Raw genomic sequence first — 22132 nt, 5'->3', positions numbered from 1 at the left:
GTGGAGCTGTTGATACCTTATCCCAGGAAACTCATGACAATACAATGCAAAATGCCCTTGGATATATTTTTTAAATCATTCTAAAGATAGAATAGCATTTTTTAAAAAACGCTTTTTTTAGTTTTATTTATTTTTTATATTTTTTTATTGAAGTATAGCTGATTTACAATGTTGTGTTAGTTTCAGGTGTACAGCAAAGTGATTCAGTTTATATATATATATATACATATTCTTTTTCAGATTCTTTTGCCTTATAAGTTATTACTAGAATAGCATTTAATTGACATAAGTATAAACTGGTATATTCTAGCACAAATGAAACTTAGTGATAGATTAATTAAGAAGGCAAGTGCCAATAGGATCTTTGTTTCAATTAAGGTTAGGAAAACAATATTATATATGAAGCACACTGATAGTGGGTTTTTTAAATGGAACACAATAGCAGGACAGAGAATTAATCCTACCATTGTTTAAGCCTCATCATTCTTAAGTAATTGTTCAAATTTTTATCAACATACTTTGAAAGGGATATTTTGAAAAACAAGACAATACGCAAAGAGGAAAACATTACATATACATATGTATAAGATATATATTAATATATAGTTTCACATGTAGTATATAATATATATTAAAATTATACAATATATAAAATATATTGTATAGTGTACTGTATATAATATGTATTATATATTATATAGTTATATAGTTATAATATGTTTTTTTGAAAGAAGAATTGGACCAGTGTAATCTAGAAAGCAAAAGTCTGAATAGCCATCTTGTGGTTCCCTAGAATTGTTCTCAGAATGAGCTGAGACTCACCTCTCCCAAGAGATGACTAAACCAGAAGAAATATTCTATGTTACATTTGGTAATTTCATCTGGCAGAAAGAGGTCGTCTTTCTTGATTATCAGGATGGAAAATCGTTGGCTCAAGGGAACCCCCCAACATTAGAGCTCTTCACTGTAAAGTAAACCACCAGCAGTTCTGGATGATTTAAATATCCATGGGATCGCTTCCCTCAAAGAGCTTTTGTCCTTTTATCCTAGATTTCAAGCTTCCAAGCTTCACAAACCAAGTTATCCAACAGTGGGTCACTGGATGTACCACATTAGGAGATGTATCTATCCCAAGTATCAATTTTACCTAAAGAGATCTATCCTAAGTACTCAAAAATTTTAAGCAGAAACTATAATTGTGTATCAACACCTTGAAAGGTTATGGAGTAGAATGCAAAGAATCCAAGGAAATTTTCTTCCTTGTGATGGATGTTTTCCAGCTCCACCTACCCCAGTAGTCCCCAGATCTCTTTCTCTGATGTAGACGGTATAGGCACAAAGCTGTCTTTTCTGTGGCAAAATTTGAAGGTAATGCCAGGTTTCCTAATAAGTGACATGAAGCCTGTCACCACTTGAGTAGCCCAGAAACACAGGAATGACGTATTCTGTTTCACGATCCTCTCCCTTCCCATGATTTTCTTGGCTAGCAATAAATATCAGAGACTTGAGGTATATCAATGTAGATTGTTTCTTAAATATCTTTGCATGTGATGGTAATATATGAATTTCCTCTCTCTTCTTTTCCAGGATGGGGGCCTGTAAATTACTTGCAGCCTATAGCCAGAAACAGAGAGTAAACTCTCCGTGATGTTTGGGTCTCAGGTAGTTTTAGATAAGCAGAGCAAAAACCCACAGTATCTGAAAACCCCGTAATGTTGCTTTTATACACCTGTTCTTATGTTGATAACCATCATCAGAAAGCACAGCCTAGGTGACATTGTTGGGGTGTATAAAGTCTTGGAGGGTGGGGGAGAGAAGCGAACAAACCATGATCCTTGCCCTCAAGAAATTTACAAAGGAAGCCAAAGACTCTGAAGATGGATTTCACTTATATCTAGCTTAATGAATAATTAACGTTCATCTTATTTGAAAAAATTCACATTTTACCTATTTTTATTTTAAAAGTATTTAACACTTCCCTGGGACATTGGACTCTATTCATTATTTTCCAGAAATGTCTTCCTCTAAGAATTCAGTAAAACCTTATTAGTTCAGATATTACTGTTATGCAATTTTTGACAATTTGACCAAGACCAAGATAAAATTTACCTTTGAATTCTCTGCAAGGAATGGATTTGTTAAGAGAAATAGAGGGAACACCTGTAACTTACTTTAGAAGAATAATTATTTTCATGGCTTTAGCATATACGGTGGTCCTTAGGCAAAAAGATTTGGCTATAAAATAAGGATCCATGTCATTAGACAGACTTTATTGGCAGATCATAGTATTGAAAGTAATAAAACTGTATTGCTTTCACTAATTCTGACTTCCATAATTCAGGCTAGCATCCCCCTGTTCCTCCCATCTCCCCAAACTCATTATTCCAATCTAATGAAAAGTACTATTGTATTATATGTGAACATAAACATTTGTTAATAGAAGAGGATCAATTCTTATTATCTTATTTTTTTAATTTACAAATATAAATTTTAATTCTTTGGATGCTTATCTGGTACATTGATCACCTGGATGGCAGTCGTGTGTTTATTTTTACAAGAAAAATGATGTATCATTTCCTTTCCTTTTCTGTGATTTTTATACAGCAGGTAATTTTTTTAAATTTAAAACTCAATATTTTCACAAAACAGGCTAGAAAACTTCCCAGGTTGATAGTGAAGATTTAAGGTGAGAAAAAAATAACCCCAAAATCAGATCATGCCCTCCTTGGGGCATGTTGAAAAATCAGAGCAGTAACTAAATCACCATTCATTCATTCAACAAACACTTAGCCAAGGGCTGTGCTTATTGCTTCAAGGTGTGTAGAGATAAATAAAACTGTCTTCTTGTCTACACTGTGCCGGCAGCCCATAAGTTGAAACAGAGATGAAGACAGTTTTCTCATGTGGTAAGTGATGTGTTATTCATCCTTGTAAGCAAAGTGCTTTGGCAACACAGAAAGTATACCATTAAATCTGACTAAAAAGTTGGGGAACTATTCGTAGCAGGTATAACATTGGAGCTCATTCTTAAAAAAAATAAAAAGAATTTCTACAAGTAGAGAGAAGGATAACGTTTCAAATCAGTATGAGCAAACATATGGAGATAGGGAATACATGGATTGCTTAAGAAACACAGAGCAGACGTGTTAGATGTGGAGAGCTGAGGAGGTGGAGGAACAGTATATGGTCTATAAAAAGGTATATTACTAAAAAATATGCCCTTCCTTAGTGATTGGAAACAACAGTTGGAGCTCACAGAAAGATTTGAGAGTCATGTGCAGAGACCTGAAATGTGAAGAAATGGGAATAGATAAGACTATTTGTGAATAATTGAGAGAACTTTTAGGAACACAGGACAGAATCAGCTTCTCCCTGCTGGAGGAGAGAAGGGGAAATTAATTAATTAAAATTTGTAGTTGCATATAAAGAAATTTGAGGGAGTTTATATCTAAGAGCTTCAATTTTCTTTCCGTTATACTGTTGGATGAGCATGGGATATAGACTAGGAGGATACAAGTTTGAATCCCAGCTCAGGTGCCCATGAGTGATATAACATGGGCAGGTCATGTAACCCATGTACATTTCAGTGTTGTCTTAACCTCACTGTGCTCTTGTCTATAAAATGAGGATAACAATACATAGCTTATATGGGTTGTTGATATTATTAAAGACAAGCTATGTACACTGTATTCACATGAAAGTGCTCTACAGATGAGAGCTGTGAGATGATTATCATCTGTGAATAGGAGCTTATCCCCAGGGAGAGAGAAAGAAAAATTGGAATGAGGAATGAAAATTGGAAGGGGACATGTGAAAATGTTTTTAGGCAGCATTAAGAATCCTTGTGAAAACATGACTTTGCATGTACAGTCACACTTAAGAGCTCCAGAGCAGCCAGTAGAGATGATCTGATGGCCTGGGGTTGGGGAAGGTCAAAGCAGGCACTGTGTCATTAAGGGAACAATTGAGAATGTTGATCAGTGCAGATCCCAGGACCTTGGTGGCTGGTACTCCAAGACCTGTACTCCAGCCTCTACACTGGGTTGGCAGAAGGCAGTGTTTTCTCTTCAGGGTCAGCTGCCTGTGATCCTAAGGCTCTTGTCATTATCAAGTAAGAGAGTTGAGTTGCCAAAGTTCCCAAGGTTGTTTGCTCTCCTACCAGCTGAGCTCCAGACACAGGCTGCTACTTAGAGATCCGCCAGACCCTTTGCCCCCTCCTCCCCTCTCACTGACCACCCTTGGCTCACAATACCTACCCCAGCCTTTCCTCCACTCGAGTTTTAGTTCTTCCCTAGCACACAAGGCAGTGAAAGAGGTTTCTGCCTCCTCTGGGATAAAAAATTGGCACATGAACCAAATAAAAAGGAGCCCAAGGGCATGCTGCTGGTCCCTCATGTCACCAGCACCCTTTCTAGACCTCAGTACAGACTTCACTGCGTGCAGCAGGCAGGACCACGCTTCCGCTCCCACACCTGGACATGGGTTATCTCACCAGCCACTAGGATGATGTCCAGTGTTCTCTTAAATGCTTAGTGAGCCTTAGGGACCCCAAAAGAGAGCTGCCAAGATCTATCTTGATAGTCAGCTTAACTTCCCTCAGAGGGAGATTTGAAAGGCTGGAGAGCATCCTTCATATGCCAACTGGCAGTAATAAAGAAAATATAGGCTATATTTTACCCATTATTGACTCCTATTTTAATTAATGGGAGACACACTCCTCTTTTGGGAACTGGGTTGATTCATTCAGTGAGTAATTATTCATGAAGGATATACTAATTCAAGGTGCTAGCTACTATCCAAGATCTTTGAAGATAATGAATATAAGCACCTTAGGAAAACGTTGTCAAATTCAGACAAAACTCTAGGTTTCTGTGAAAATACAACTGCAGAGACTCATTAGGGGTTGGGAAACCCCAGAGCTCTTTCTTCTCTCTCCTCAGACTTGGTTCCCAAAACCCACTCTTCTGTGAATGCCAACAGGGGGTCCCACAGAATTCACCTCTAAGCACCTTGCTTCCTGTACATTCTGTTCAGTCATTTGCAGTCACCTGAGGATGTATAGATTGTTCCAGATCATACAACATCTTCACTCCCCACATGTGGTCCTTCCCTGCATGGCAGGAGCCATGCTGATGTGCAGCCCATCTTTGCCTCCCCCAGGGTAGGAAACACCATGTCTCCCGATTGGGTCTCAGGCTGGGGATTCTCCCACATGCCATAAATGTACATCAGCCCTTTCTGGAATGTGCTTTAATCACCTGGTGCCATGCCAGCCAGATGAGCACTCCCTCTTCAACTGCCATTCATTCCTACCTGGTTTGTATGCCGGTCGATCCAATATGGTGAGCAACTCACCCCTCATTAAAAACAAACACAACGATTTGCAAATATTTTTTTCCCAGTTGGTAGGTTGCCTTTCCATTTTGTTGATGGTTTCCTTTGCTGTTCAGAGGCTTTTTAGTTTGATGTAATCTCACTTGTTTATTTTACTTTTGCCTTTGGGGTCAGTTTCAAGAAACTATCACCAAGACCAATGTCACATGGCTTACTGCCTATGTTTCCTTCTAGGTGTTTTACAGTTGCAAATCGTATATCTGGTAATGAAATAAAATGTATATTTTAAGGCAGGACAAGAACATTTAAACATAAGATTCTTCTCTCTGTCTGTCTGGGCTTCCTCCTTCCCTCCCTAATGTGCAATGTGCATCTGCCTTACACATTAAACAGATCTCCTCAAAGGGAGAAATGTTTCTCAATTGAAAGAAAAAAAAAACACAACAGCTACCAATTATAAGATAAGTAAGTCACAGAGAATACAGTCAATAATATTATAATAATTTTATATGGTGCACAATCTATAAAAGTATTGTATCACCCTGTTGTGCACCTGAAACTAATATTGTTAAGTCAACTATACATCAATTAAAAATTAAATTTTTAAAAATACACAAACATCTCTATCTTTTTCCTTTCTTTAGCTCTAACTACACCTTCCTTCTATTTCCTCCTCTAATCAGTATTTTTCCCATTTCTGGGTTCCATGTATATTTTCTCCTTTCTACTTCATCTCTACCCTTTGTACCTCTCACAGGTTTTAGTTAACTTTTGGGAGTTAATTTTGGTTTATTTTCTGCTTAGTTGGAAGAACACAAGACTCATGTCCATTAGGTGGCAAACTCAAAATTTGGACCATGTGTGCTGCAGCACTTCATTTCTATATTTTTCTCATTCTTCTTTAGAAATCCTTTGCTGCATAGTGAAATGATGCTCAGTGTGGGACAACCCAGTGAATCCTTGCCAGCAAAAACACAGTCCAGATTGTAACAGCACAGACTTGGGGGTCTGGAGAAAATGTTCAAGGCAGAGTCTAAACTTGAATCTTCTTACTCTGGATCCTATATTTCCTTGGACATCCATGTATAGAAACTGAAAAAAAACCTGATTTCCTTTTATTTCATGAGTGGAAGTAATTCCAAATCGTTTCTTAGGGACTTTAAACTGAGAAGTGTTCTGTGGATTTCCACGAGGAGAATATTCTGGCAGGGTTTATGTCCCAGCAAAGGGACCCACATTCATGGGTGATGCCTTTTTGCATGTTACTAGCATCCACTCTCCCAGAGTAGAGGGATGCCTTTGTGGAAGGGCTGCAGTGGTGTGTGATTTTAAAGGAAGAGTTGCTCCTGGCTGCCCCTGCAAGTGCCCATGCTGAGTTAGCCTACACACTTGCTCATGTTCTAAAGCTTTGCATTCTGTAGGTGTGTTCTACACGGTTCCAGAAGGGACTCTTGCTTCTGTGTACCAAGTGTCCTCGGGCTCAGCTGGCTCCAAGGGAGGAAGGCACATCTCAGATTCATGAGCACTACAGAATGTAGAGATGTGGCTTTCCTACAAGTGGGGATTCCAGCACCCCCACTGGGCATGGCTCAGGGCATTTTCCAGGGCACACAATGCTGGTTCCTCTGTGCTCAGCTTCTCTGGGGAATGAGGAGAATTGAGACTGTGCTATGGTGTTAGAATCAAGGTTAGTGTTATTACGAGGTTAGCGTGTAAAGGGGGCAGTTACCCATACTCTAAGTGTCCCTACTGGGAGCCCTGCATTTGCATGTGCCTGGGGACATGCTTGCCACTGTCAGCCAGAACATTCTTTTCTGTAAATCCAGGATTACTGAACCTGGCAGGAAGGGATAGTTAGAGATTTTTCTACAGCCTTCCTGAGCTTATGTGAGAATTAAGCCTTACAAATCTTACAAGAATTGATGAACATGATGATATATATAAAAAATGCAACATAAACCTTCAGATTCGCAGCCTAGCCATCTCAACTGAAAAGCCCTTATGCTTCAAGATTTTAAAAAATTACCATTTGCCAGTCTTACCTACGCTCAGACAGACTCCAATATTCAAACAGCTTGCAAATTCTGTACAAACGGATGCTGTTACTCCCGCATCCATCAAAATAGTGGAGTTGTTGAGGTCTTCTTTTTGTGGGAGAAGGGGATGTACGTACATTATTATTCTTGTATGGGAATAATTAATCAAGAAGAAGTGGCATCCCACAGTTAATTTAGTTGTTCTTTTGTTTTCCAGGTATCTGAATTACGTGAACATATTCTTTTAATAAACTGATCTGTTTTTTCCCTTCTCACTGAGGTGCAAAGTAATCTAGAGGGTCAAGGTTTCCAATCTTTTTCTCTTGCATTAAAATGATCTGTCATTTCCAATGTGGCTACACCCAAAAGTCAATTTTTGGTCTCGTTAAAGTGCCTATAGAATAATTCAGTCGTGTTGAGGATGAAATTCTTCTCAAAGTGTAAGTGCTCCCCTTGCTGGTGTACTGTAGCAATGACATTCATCTTTGAAAACTTAATTCTGATTCAGAGCAGGGGTTTTTTGTTTGTTTTGGAGGGTGAGTTTTTTTTGTTTTTTTGTTTTTTTCTTTTTTGGTACTTCTTTATCTTTATGGTTTTGAACTTCACAGTAAATTGAGGCTTAACCTAGTGAAACCGGATAAATTACTGTAGTCATCATATATTGTAAACCAGGCATGTAGAATTCAATAGAAGAAGAATTTTTTTAAATGCTCCCCTAGAAAGTAGAGAAATATTCTGAATGATGTTTAGTGTTAAAGTTTTCTTAAATAGTATAATATTTTAATTTTTTAAATTAATGTGCAATTTATATGCAATAAAGCACACAGATAATTTGTTTGTTTGATCCAATGAGTTTTGACTCAATCCAAACATTGTTTGATCCAATGAGTTTTTTTTTTTCTTTTTGCGGTATGTGGGCCTCTCACTGTTGTGGCCTCTCCCGTTGCGGAGCACAGGCTCCGGATGCGCAGGCCCAGCGGCCATGGCTCACGGGCCCAGCCGCTCCGCGGCATATGGGATCCTCCCAGACCGGGGCATGAACCCGTATCCCCTGCATCGGCAGGCGGACTCTCAACCACTGCGCCACCAGGGAGGCCCGATCCAATGAGTTTTGACAATTGTATATGCCCTGTATAATGGCCACGCAAAATACGACACTGAATCTCATACCCTAAATATTTCCCTCATGGCCCTTTCCAGTCAATTCCAGTTCAAGAGCCCACCATTTCCCTCCCACCCATCTCCTCTCTACTGCCCAAGCAACAACTTTGTTATTTCTATCACCATAGGTTAGTTCAGTCTATTCTTGGTCTTCAAATGAATGGAATTATACAGAATAAACATTGTAAATGCTCCATTCACTTACCATGGTATTTTTGAGATTGTTGCATGTATCCGTAGTTCATTCCTTTTTTATTGTTGAGTAATATTCCCTTGTATGACTAAACTACAAGTTATTTATCCTATTTTTGACATTTGAGTTGTTTCTAGTTTGGGACTCTTATGAAAAAGACTGCTCTGAAAATTCCTGTACAAGTCTGTGAATAACTTCTTTCATTCCCATTGGATACAGACCAAGAAATGGGATTGCTAGATCATAAGGTAAATGTTTAGCTTTGTAAGAAACTGCCCCACACTTCGCCAGCAATGTTCAGAGTTCCAGCTGCTCCTTACCCTCACCAACAGTGGGTAGGAAATGGTATCTCTCGTGGCTTGCATTTGCAGATCTCTGATGGCTATTAATCTGCACCATCTTTTTATGCACTATTGCCCATTTGTATATCTTCCTTGGTGAGATGCATATTCAAGTTTTTTCTCAGTTTGACCAGATCACTTGTCTATTGCTGATGGTAGGAGTTCTTCCTATATTCTGGGAAGCCCTTTGTCTGGTACACGTATGGTAAATATTTTCCCAGTTTGTGATTTGTCCGTTCACTTTATTTACAGTGCCTTTTGATGAGTTGAAATTTTTTAATTCAATAAAGAACAATAAATTACTTTTCTCCTTCATGGTTAATGCTTTTTAGTGTCCTAAGAAATCTGTGCTTACCCTGAGGTTGTGAAAATATTCTGCTATTACTCAAAAAAGTAGTGATAGCAACTTTTAAAATTGAGAATAATAATAAGGACAGTTTGCAGGCAGAGAAGGAGGCGTGTTTCTAATGACTGAAACACAGGGCTATCTCTGCACTTTTATAAATTTGTGATTATTTGTTAATTTTCAAGTGTCTCCTTGATTTAGCCTCCTTTTCTCTGAGAAATAGAAAGTAAGTCTGGGTTTTTTGAGAATTGTCAGGATTGAAGTACGAGGAAAGAAAGCTCAGTGTGAGGTTTGAATGTCCTGTGTATGATAATGACTTTAGATAATGATCTTTATAGTACAAGTGATTTTATAGCATTATTCACTGTCCTTGAGCAATGACTTCAGCTGTAGGGAGCCCAACCAGGCTATTTCTCTTCTTTATCCTCATCTCTGCAGTAAGGGTATGATTGCAAATTATCAGACTTTCCTAAAAATATCATTTGTTGCATACATTGATTAAAATATACCAAATTTGTAACATCTTAAATATATGTGCAATATATAAATATATTATTCTCATCACCTTTACTAAGGTGATGCTCTAACATTATCTAGAGCTAAGGAAAGCTCTGATAATATTTATCCCTTTGATTAATATATATTGACCCATACTATGTGCTGTGGTGGTGATTAATATATATTGATCCATACTATGTGCTATGGTGAAGAAACAGACCAGGTTCCCACCTCTAGGGGCTTCCTATCTAAATGAGGAGAGTTAGCCAAGTAAACAAAGGTACTCTTCAGTTTTTGTTAGATGCTCTTCAGGATATTACAGGACATCAAGAACGACAGTAACAGGGAGGACATCATGTAGGAAGGCCTGCCTGAGCAGGTGACAAATAACCAGAGACTTGGGTTGACAGGGACCCAGCCAAGTGGGGGAACAGCAGTCTTGCAAGAGAAGCAGCACAGGTGACAGGCTTAGGCAGGTAAGAGCCGTGTGATCCAGGTGAGAGTAGGGGGCAGTGAGCAGAGGAGAGAGACAGGGTAAGGTGGCAGCGAGGTCATCGAAGGGCCTCACTGACCATCATTAGGTGTTAAGTTGATGAAGACCATCCTACCTTATATGCAGAGCCCACATTCATCACGAAATGAGCACGGGGTGTTCATAGATAGAATAAGGGATATTAATTAATGCTACTTTTGTTTAGAGTCCCTGAAGAGTAGCTTATATATATAAGCAGATGACGTGCGGCCTGGATGAGCAAGTCACTCACTGGTGTTCATTGAATAGAATTCTCAAGACAAGAGATCCATGGACACGTGGAGCAGAGAGGGGGATGCTGACCTAGGGGATTTGGATTTAGAACCCACGTCGGGGCCACTGGGTGCTGTGCACAGACACAGTGAACAAGTAGGGAGAAGGCCAGCAGTCCCAGTACTAGGTTGAGGCAAAGTCTTGAAATAATGTCCAGAAGTTAGGATGAGACCATATGAGGGACAGCACATCTCACATGCACCAACTATTTATAGATCATTCTCGAGCAGGAAATGTGGATTGAACAGAGAGAAACTGGAAGCAGGAAATTCCACTAAAAAGAGCTTCAAAGAATTCATGTAAATTGCGCAGAGTGGTAAAGGGAAGGAAGATGAAACCAAGAATTCTTGTGCAGAGACCTCTATCAATTGTCAGGTTTGCTATGGGGTATCGGAGCCCCTGTGGGACTCTCTCTGTGACTTGAAGTTATTTCCAGCCTCTAGGAAGTATAGACAAAATATGCCAACATGTATCCTTCCCCACAGAGTCTTCTAGAGAGACAGGACTGAGGCTGGAAGCTACCAGCACGGCTCTGGGCAGGCAGATGAATGAGCTGGGTGTAGGGTCAAAGCCAGCATCCTCTCCCTGCCTCTGTGCCCCAACACCAGTTGGGCAGCATTACCCTCTCCTCGGATAAGCATTCCCCTTACCCTGTCCCAAGGGTGCACAGTGCCTGCACAGGCAAACACACAACTCCTTCTCTGGTGATGGTTGAAACTTGGAAAAATTAAAGGTAATGTTCCCTCACACTGAGGAGACTGGAACCCTTAGAAAGAAAGGTGTCAGATTGACCAAACTTGGGACAGATGTGTAAGGTCGACTGTACTATGCCTTTTTATATAAAAGACTTGAGCATCCTCGGATTTTGGTATCCCTGGGGACCTTGGAACCAATCCCCCCTCGGGTACCGAGGGATGACCGTACCAGGATGGTGAGCTTACAAAAGAGCCAGAATGTAACAGTTACAAAAGTGTTTTAGCAGGAAAGTAAGGAATTTTAATACCTCTTTTGTTGTTATTGAGCTTGAGGGTCAAATTGGATATCTGCAAACGACAATAAATAAAACCTAGGCTTGGGGGAGAAGCTCAGATGGAAATAGATATTCAGGAACAATTAGCTTCATAGATTGGAGACAAAAGACTTGATGTGAAGACTTGATGTAGAGATAAACAAGTAAGGGATGAAGGAAACAGTCCTTGGTGACACGCATAGTGGGGATTGATAAAGAAATAAACCAAAAAATGGAAAAAAGAGAGACAGCAAAAGAATGATGACAACTGGAAAAACAGGGCTTCCCTGGTGGCGCAGTTGTTGGGAATCTGCCTGCCAATGCAGGGGACACGGACGTGTTCGAGCCCTGGTCCGGGAAGATCCCACGTGCCGCGGAGCAGCTAAGCCCATGAGCCACAACTGGTGAGCCTGCGCTCTAGGGCCTGCGAGCCACAACTACTGAGCCCATGTGCCACAACTACTGAGCCCGTGCACCTAGAGCCCGTGCTCCGCAACAAGAGAAGCCACCGCAATGAGAAGCCCATGTGCCACAGTGGAGAATAGCTCTGCTTGCCGCAGCTAGAAAAAGCCCGTGCACAGCAACAAAGACTCAGTGCAGCCAAAAATGAATAAATTAAATAAATAAAAAATTTAAAAACTATTTAAAATAACTGGAAAAGCAAATAAGAAGAGTATGGCAGAAATAAAGATTTGAAACAGGAGAAGATTCCCTATGGTCTTTATAATGTGTATGCAGAAAATAGTTTTCAATCAGTCACTGTTCAGTTTAGTTTTGGGGGTTTTTTTAGGAAATGAACTGTATTTCTTACATAAATCCTCTAGTTCTTGTTTCACTGCTTTTGAAATCTAGAAGTAAATCTATAGATAATCTCAGTCATTTTGTAATAGAATTGTCTGAGGGCTCTTTTACAACACTAAATATATTTTTGTCGAGTTGGTTGCAAAAACATTCGTTTCAACAGATCTGTGATTCTTTAAAAGGTTTTCCATTCATTGTATTAGATATTTTTTCATACCTCCTAAGGCTAAATTTGGCTGGTTGATATCACTATGGAATAGGAACATGGGAGTGTAGAACTAATCTCCTCATTTGACTTTTAAATTAGTTTTGTGTGTGTGTTAACTAAAATTGAAATGTTTCGATTATGAATAATGCTAAGATGAATGGGTACACTCCATTGACTTTAATGAAGTGTACATGTTCTTGCAGACTTGTGAATGACGGCATGGTAACACAGTTCTCGAATCCTAGTGTTTAATATTTGCTGCACTTACATATTTTATTTATGATACTACTTACCACAATCACAGCTTTTTACTTTCATGAACGCAACTGAACTTAAAATTTTTGTTTCATCAACTTTTCCAAGGGATTCATATTACCAAGGGTGTCCTTTTTTTTTTTTAATTACCAAGGGTGTGCTAATAATTGACAAACAATTTATTAAATTTAAATTAGCTAACATTTACTACATGATTATTGAAGGCCCTGTACTAAGAGATTAATTTTCAAGGAATAAACAAGTCACCTAAATAATTGAAACTTTAAAATGAGGGACTTCCCCATTGGTCCAGTGGTTAGGACTCTGCGCTTCTACTACAGGGGGCACGGGTTCGATCCCTTGTTGGGAACTAAGATCCTGCATGCCTCGTGGCCAAAAAAATTAATTAATAAAATAAATTAAAAATAAAATAAATTTAAAAAATGAAATTTTTAGTCTTTAGTGATCAACAAAATGTACATAATAAGTTAAATATCAGACAACACTTGCTGCTAATATATACAAAAGAGAGGAACAACTAGGAAAATTTTGAATAATGAAGTTAATTGCATAGTTCCTTGAATAAGGGTCTTTGCTAATTTTTTTTAAACCTAGGAATCCTTACTTGAGTTAAATCTTTAGTGGCTGTTAGAAGAGTAAAATATGCTCAGATACTTATAAGTGCATTTTAATTTCATGTCATATATCCAGGGCTTCAAGCTCGAGCTATGGTTTTCTTGTTTGAATACTTTGCTAATTTATTCATGCCAAACAAGAAATCAAATTATAAAAATATATTTAAATCAACAACTGTTCATTCAATATTAAAAGGGTAAACAACTTAATAATTTATGAATGTACTAATGTTGGGTGTTAAAATGCTTTGAGATGAACAGTGGATTCAACATGTGTAACATGCTCTGAAAATTAACTATTGCACAGACTTGGCAAGTATTATATGCTGCACAGATTCATGAAATGAGAAATTATGAACACCATTTTACTTGTTGTTATTAGATACTTCATATGTGTCATACAAGTCCTTACTAGTTGAATCATACAGTGCTGTATTTCACTAACAACAGCGATTAAATGTCCGTGCCCAAGCTGGTACACTAAATGAAAGAATTCGATCTAGAAGCCAGGACTCCCCTGTCCTAGCTTGATGGAGGTGTATTACAGGGGTAACATCTTACATATTACAAGGGTGACCTACATCTTGCATGCTGCAGTTTCCATGGGCACATGATCTAGTTTAATATCCAGTTCATAAGTTGCAGTTCTTTGACAGATAGTCACGAGCTACAGTTTTCAGCCCCATATCCAAAACTATTGAGGGTAAAATTTACCTATATCATTGCACCTTTTTGTTTTATTTTGGGTTCTCAACTTGGCAAATATATGCCCTGGACTAGGGTTCTAAGTCTGTTATTACATCCTGTCTGTGTGATCTGAGGAAACTTGCTTTACCTTTCTGAGTTTCCAGCTTTTGTTTTTTGTTTGTTTGCTTGTTGTTTCCATTTCCATGCGAAAGAGCTCTGAAAAGGGTAAAAAACTATGTAAGTTACAAATATGAATTTATAAATATATTTGTTGGTTTGAGGGCTTGGGTGCCTACTAGAGGCATCAGAGTCTGGGCAGGTGTGCCTGCTTCCACCAGAAACCTGTAGAAAGGCACGAGCCAAGACACAGCCAGAAACACGTGGGTCTGTGCACCAAGAGAGAGGAACACCTCTTCTTTTTACAATTTTCTTCTTCTAAAGAGCAGAGGCAAGAGTGGCCTTGCCAGTAGAATGCAAGCAATCTAAACCTAAAAGTCAGTGTGCAGTCAATTGTCAGGAAATGCCAGCTGCTAATACCCGCCAGCCTTGTGGGAATTTGGATCCATGAGCTACCTCTTCTGATGAGGGGGAGTTGGGAGCAGAAATCTTGAGTCTGGCTGGTCACCTGGCAACACAGAGAGACCTTCTGGATCCTTACTGGACAAGTCTGTTTGTCTCCCTAAGACTGAAAGTTTGGAAGCATTTAAATAAGAGAAATAGAATCAATAGACAGTGATTTCAGTCACTCAAGTGCAAATGCACCCCAAGCTTGCTTCTTTGTCTTTCCGCTTAAAGGCTCTCCCTTGTTGGTTTGCACCCTCCACTGTGCTGTCTCTCCTCTTCTCCCCTGGTTGTATTTCCTAATTCTGGCCACCTCCACTCCGCTAACCCCTGGCTCTTCCCTCCTAGATGGAGTGTCACACAGAGCTGCCTTGCCATATTAGTTCTCTGCCTGAGAATGGCACTGAGAGTTTTTGCAATCCGGCGCTGGCTTTCCAATTCTACCTGGGTTCCATCCTCTCCCTTCTGCTCATACCAGACTTCTCATGACCCCGCATTGTTGACCTTCTGTACCTTTTAAGCATGCCTGTGCTACACCAGTAAAGCACTCTCTGCCCAGTGTGTTCTCTGAGATAAGACACAAGTTCTACCACTTTGGTGGTGGGTTTCCATGCAGCTTTCCTGATAATTGCAGTATACACTGGTCTCTCATTTATCCATGCACATGCCATATTAGTTTTTTGTTTGTTTGTATTTGTTTTTTTTTTTTGAGGTACGCGGGTCTCTCACTGTTGTGGCCTCTCCCCTTGTGGAGCACAGGCTCCGGACGTGCAGGCTCAGCGGCCATAGCACACGGGCCCAGCCGCTCCGCGGCATGTGGGATCTTTCTGGACCAGGGCACGAACCCGTGTCCCCTGCATCAGCAGGCAGACTCTCAACCACTGTGCCACCAGGGAAGCCCCCACATTAGTTATTAAATGATGTACGGTTTGGAATTTAATTGCCCGACAATTGTTCAGCTTCCTGTCTTCCTAGATGAGTCAAAAGAATGTACCATGAACTTCTGTTGTGTCATTCCCTGCCCCTCCCACATCATGCTTGAAAACCACCTGTTTCTGGATTAATCGGTGACCATGGATGAATACATGTAGGTGAAAGATGGACAATGTTTAGATCTATTTCATTTTTCCCACCATCAACCTTCCTCCTTTGGCTTTGAGATCGATTCTGGCTCCTGTTCCCTCCCTCAGGTGTTACAAGCCTTTGGCCTCTGGAGTCTGATAGAATGGGATTCAAGCCCCAGCCTGTTGTAGGACCTTGGGCAGGTTGTTTCACCTCTCCAAGCCTCAGTTTCTCTATAAAATAATGATGTGTTAAGAGTTGTAGGTGGTTTATTTTGGAGCAGGGGAAGTGTTTTGTTTTGTTTCATGGATGTTTTGACCATTCTAAATTCTTGTAAGGAAGTGTTTAAAGATATATATGTAAAACATGTTTCTAAGAGTGTTACTTGGGCACCACATTGAGAACAGCTATTTCAGTGAATGATGTGCTCTAGATGAGGAATTACATTTCCTGTTTTCAGGTAATAAGTGTGGGTTTGGGGTACAAATCTGAGGCTGTGGGATCCCAAACCCCACACTCCTCCCATTCCACGTGCCCTGTCTCTGTGCCTGCGGAACATAAGAGAATATCTGTCTTGAATGACACTTAAAATTACTGCAAGTCGTGTCCCATTCATACATGTTCAATAACTGACATTAGTCAACTGCACAAGGAGAGAGGGACTTCTTTCTCCATATGCTGCTAAAACAATAGTAGTCTAAAAGAGGACAGATGAAATGAGAAAAAACATTATAGACCATGAGAGATGACATCACTTAAAACCCTGGGCTAAAAGCCAAGGATACAAGGTCCTGCTTTCAGCTGTCAAGTATCATTTTGTGATCATAGATAAATTTACTTCATATGAAAAGAAAGTAAGTAAGGTATGTTCAGACATGTTATAGATGAAATTAATTACTGAGTCATATGAAAAGAAAGTAAGTTATGTATGTTCAGACATGTTATAGATGAAATTAATTACCGAGTATGATATAATTAGGTGTAGGTAAAGAATCTAGCAGCCATAGAAATATCTGCAACATCTAAGACATATAAGCCTGCACAGAAATCTAAGGTTAAAGTGTGATATAAATGAAAACAATAAAAGTATTACCTTGTTACTTTTTCTGGTTTAATTTAGGACCTAAGCTTTCAGGTTTCACCTTGAAGCCCTCTGGTGCTACGTGTGTATTTCTCAGACAACCCAAAGTAAGTTACCATGGATTTGATTCTACCAAAGGCAAAAAGAAAGGAAAAGGAAAACATAAGAGAGATGAGAAAATACTTTTTCACAGTTCAATAATGTGAAAGAACTTCAGAAGTTGCTTTCGGAAGAAATGTTTCTAAAAGTATTTGATGGTACCCTTTTCAACAGAGCCACAGAATAATAAAAGCTTATTTAATTTAATTTTCTACTTCATTACTCCCCAAAGTACGGGACCAAATGAAGGAATGCCCTCACAGATTGCATGCCACATGTCAGAAATTTATTACCATGCTCAGTGACGTTATTTCACCTATTTTTCTGTAATATTTTCATTCTAAACTGAAGGAAGGGAACTTACATTAAAACCTAGATCTTAGTCTGATGATGACTTGGCAACCTCCATTAATCCAAAGATCTGTGCTCCTTTTGTTACTCAAGGATCCTGAACAACAAATTCAAATTACCCAGCGTTCATTAAGCAATAATGCATGAGAAGCGCCATGCTAGAGTCTGTGGGCAAAGAAAAAGATGAACCCATCTCAGAAGGGTTTAAATGAACTAACATCCTAGGAGTAAGTTCTATACCCTGTTCACAGATGACTGAGGCCATCAATTCAAGGAATGGCCTCCTGGGGCCACAAGCTAAACCACTGTAAGTTTCTCATCCGTAACATGGAGTGCGGTCCAGGCCAGCGGGGAGATAAAATGGTTTCTAAGATCCTTTTCAGCATTAAAGTCTTAAGATTTCATGACTGGATCAGAGTTACACACCCACACAAGTTGCAGCAGAATGTTATGTAGAACCCAACAGAGCATTCTTTCTTCTCCTGATGTTTAGAGCAAAAACCTATCTCAAATTTAGGAGTATGTTTCTCTACGTGTGAGAGAGAAGCACAGAAAAAGAGGGGGAGAATGCTTGCAAGTGATTCCCTGGGTTTCCAATCTGGAGTTTCAGTATTTTTGACAAAGGGAAAAAGAAAACAAAACAAAAAAGCCCAGAGCCTGCCATAACCCTGTGTCTCGAGATTGAAGAGCCATTGAAGATTGACTCTTCATGGTGGCATAAGAGATACGGTTAGAAGTACTGATGTTATGGATTCCTTGCTGCAAGTTCAGCACCATGCTGGGTGCTAAAGAAGTAAGAGAGCAAGGAAGGAAGGGAGGGAAAGAAATAGATATAGGAGAACAGGTCTGGCGGAGTGGGGAAGGGGGGGCGGTGGAATGAAGGCGTGGCCCCTGACCAAGCAAGGAGCTTGTTTCACAGATTCTTTTTTTGCAATTAATTTTCACTTTTTGCAATTCAGTGTTTTCCATCTAAAGAAACTTCTGATCAAAACACACCTTTTCAAAGCCGAAGTGTTTATTAAGTTGTGGTGAATCACAAATGCGCAAAGAACTAATGATTGGTCTTAATATAGCATGTTTAAGAGAGATAAGTATAAGTGGGGAGAATGATACTTTTGGAATTTCTACCTGTTATCCTCCAATTTCCGACTGATTGGTTGTTGTTGCAACTACTTAAAAGGACCGCGTGACCATTCCGAATTCTTTCTCTAGTTAGGTCAGTCTCTGAAATAACCTCCTCTGCTTTGAAATTTCATCCCCCAAGCCCCATCTTCCACATCACTCCTTGTCAGTGCAGGACCTGGCTTTATGTTTCAGAGAAGTTCACAGAAGCTACCCACTGAGAACTGTCTCAAATACCTACGCCAAATCCATCAGCCAGTTTGCTTTAGTTCCCATCCGCTTCTCCTGTTACAGTGGAGGAAGTGGACCCACCTGCCATCAAGGTGAGCTCCACCTGTACTGTGGGTTCCCTCTATTCTCTCCTCCTGTAAACCTCCCTGAACGGGTGACTCCCTTTTTCTCCTGGGTCTTCAGCCTCTTCCTCTCTGTGGCTGCTCAGTATCAGTATTCACGATGCTCTAGTTTCTCCTTTAAAAAAGAAAAATAAAAGAAAGGTTTTCCTGAAGCCTGTATCCTCTTCCAGCTACAGCTCTTTCTGCATCTCAAAACAGTGATCTGCATCTTTCCCCACACTGCTGTCCACACCAGTCTGGCTTTTGCCCTAGCCACTCTACTGGCTTGCTCTGGCTAATGATCTCCGAGTTGTGAAATTCAAAGGACACTGGAGTCCATCAGACTTGACCTGTCTTCATCTTATTACTTCCTCCTTGAGAAATGTCTTTTCCTCCTCCCTCTCTGTTCCTCTTCCATCCCTTTGAGAGGCTATTTTCTTCCATATGAATTTCACACACTAGATTCTTCTTAGCTTGGCCCTGGGTCCACTTGGCCTTTTAATCTACAGTCTTTCCCTCGTGATTTCATCCACTCCTGTAAACCAGGCTCTCTTCTCCACTTGTCTTCAGAATCTCAGAGCCATCTAACCGTCTGCCTAGCAAGGTGCCATTGTTGTATCCATCTCAAGCCTGCCCCTCCTCCAGCATCCCCCATCTCAGTAGTCTCAGTAAATGTCACCTAACTGCTCCTGCTGGAACCGTGGGACTTGACACTTTGCCTCTTCTTTAGCTCTCATATTCAATTATCATTTGTATCAATTTTACCTCCAGAATATATATTGTACTGTCTCTTTCTGTGCTTCTCCACTGGCCACCTTGCTGGCTATGGAAACAGCCCCCTAACTGCCCCCCACCACATCCACTCGGGCTCCTCTCTATCCCATTGTCCATATCACAGCTGGAATGAATTTTACCAAATGCAGATCTGAGTGTGTTGCTCCATAGCGTTAAATGCTTCAGAGGCTTCCCACTGTCCTTAGAAGAAAATGCAAAGTCCTTTACGAGATCTTATGCAATCCTCCCTTTCCCTTCCTACCGCTTTCTCCCTACTTCCTGTTACCCTCCTCTGACCCATCCCTCTGTTGTACTGAGCTTCTCTCAGCAGCTTCATCGCAAAAGCTCCTTCCTGGCCATGTGCTGTTCTTTATCCCTGAAATTCTCTCCCCACCTCCACCCAACCATCCCTCCCCACCTCCACGCTTTGCCTTGGGCTTCAGATGAAATCCCACTTCCTCCAGGAAGTTCTCTCATCTCCCCAAGTCCTCTTGACTAGATTTGCTCTCCCTGCTCTTTCCTATTTCCTCTACGCCATTATGTCGGCTACCACAATTGTAATTATGTAATTATCTGGACAATTTTGTGTCGTATCTTCCCCACCAGACTGTATTTATCCCTGAACCTCCATCAGCTAGCATATATTCTAATACATAGAAGGTCTCAAAAATGTTTGCTGAATGAATGAGTGATGTACCTTCTCTTTTTCTTGCTCTCTTCTAAAATCTACTTCCCAGCCACTCAGAGTTTACCTTAGGTAGGTTTCCCGTCTTGTTAGGAAAAATCTGAATAAAATGTAGAAAAACTTTTGATTCTATTTTGATTCTAGTCTTAACCCATCCTCTTTGAGGCTGTATGCTCTCTGCTTTTTTCCTTTTTTTTACATTATTTTTATTATAATCCATGATGAATTTTTAAAAATTTTTATTGGAGTATAGTTGATTTACAATGTTGTGTTAGGTTCTGCTGTACAGCAAAGTGAATCAGTTATACATAAACATATATCCACTCTTTTTTTTTTTTTTTTTCATTACGTGGGCCTCTCACTGCTGTGGCCTCTCCCGTTGCGGAGCACAGGCTCCGGACGCGCAGGCTCAGCGGGCATGGCTCACAGGCCCAGCCACTCGGCGGCATGTGGGATCTTCCTGGACCGGGATGTCCCCTGCATCGGCAGGCAGACTCTCAACCACTGTGCCACCAGGGAAGCCCCTCTGCCAAATATCTTTAAAGAGAGAAGCAAAGACACAGGAATGGTCTATATCAATTAATGGGCTGCACATCGTAATGTGTCATTTATTAAGCCCTAAGTATATGCAGGTATGCTGCTAAGAGCTTAACTTATTTAATCCCCCATAACAGTCTTTTATTATTATTCCCATTTTGCAGAGATAAGACTGACATTTAAAGAAATTACATAGCATGCTCCATATTCCACAAAAAGTTAGTAAATTAGTATTTAAGCCTAAATTTTTATGATTGCAACGTTTTTCCTCTTAGCTACGACACTAAGTTTATGGGACTATCAGAAGTGATCAGGAGAAATCACAACTGGAAGAGAGTTGTAGAGAAGCACGTCATTCTTCTTAGCTGTGCTGCTTTTTAATTGTTTCACAAGATGAATGGAAAGAAACTATGTCAGGAATCTGAGTCTTAATAAAACTTAACAGAGGAGGAGCGGGATGTGACAGATCACATTCCCAAATCGTTTGTTTTGTAATAATATAACTGAGGGAAACCTGCTCTTCTAATAGGGGACGATCACTTTTTCCAATTATAAGTTAAGTTATAAATAAAAACAGTAACTCACTTTTATGGTGTCCTACAGCTACACAAGAAACTTTCCCCTCTGCCTAATTAAAATAAATTGATAATAAGTCACATGCTTTGTCCCTGAGACGGCCACATTTGTACTGGGAAAAGGAACTGTTTAAAACAGAATTACAGTGAAAGCAATTTTGAAATTGGACCTTGTCACTAGGGGGCACTTAGGGATATAAAATCAGCATCACCAAAAGTACTTTCTGAAATAGAACAATTACTGACATATGCCTTTTCAAGGGAGGAAAAAAATACCTGATTAGAGACGTAAGAATTCAGGACATCTTCTGATGGACTATTTTCAGGTACCCCATTGGTTAGAGAAGGAGCCTTTAAAGTGGGCACCGTTTTGAAGTCAGGAGTCCAATCTTCTCTCTCCCTCTGTGTTTCACCACTGGAAGTATGAATGTGATGTGAAAGGGAAAAATAAGAAGAAGAAGAAAGAAAGAAAGAAAAACCAATGGGGACAAAATCTTTGTCTTCCTCAGCTCCTTTCATGGCTTCCTCTTGGTCTCTTTCCCACTGTCTGCATCCCTTTCTTTAACCTGCCCCTGAGGGCATTTGTCCCCCTCCCTCTGTGGCTCAGAGTTACTTGGTCTTCATTTTTACAGGCCGCCCTCTTT

The 22132-nt window shown here is 40.1% G+C and overlaps 1 protein-coding gene across 1 annotated transcript in view; it reads left to right on the top strand.

Annotated features, from left to right (window-relative positions):
- Positions 1-22132, top strand: part of CHST9 (carbohydrate sulfotransferase 9) — a 200621-nt gene that overhangs the window by 103868 nt on the left and 74621 nt on the right. Inside the window, 1 exon segment of the mRNA XM_060119363.1 lies at positions 1588-1644. Within this exon segment, the coding sequence (XP_059975346.1) occupies positions 1588-1644 (57 nt within the window).

Source organism: Mesoplodon densirostris, chromosome 15 (assembly GCF_025265405.1).
Source record: "Mesoplodon densirostris isolate mMesDen1 chromosome 15, mMesDen1 primary haplotype, whole genome shotgun sequence".
Taxonomy (NCBI): Eukaryota; Metazoa; Chordata; class Mammalia; order Artiodactyla; family Ziphiidae; genus Mesoplodon; species Mesoplodon densirostris.
Note: the sequence above shows the minus strand (reverse complement) of the source record. Positions and strands in the feature narration are given on the sequence as shown.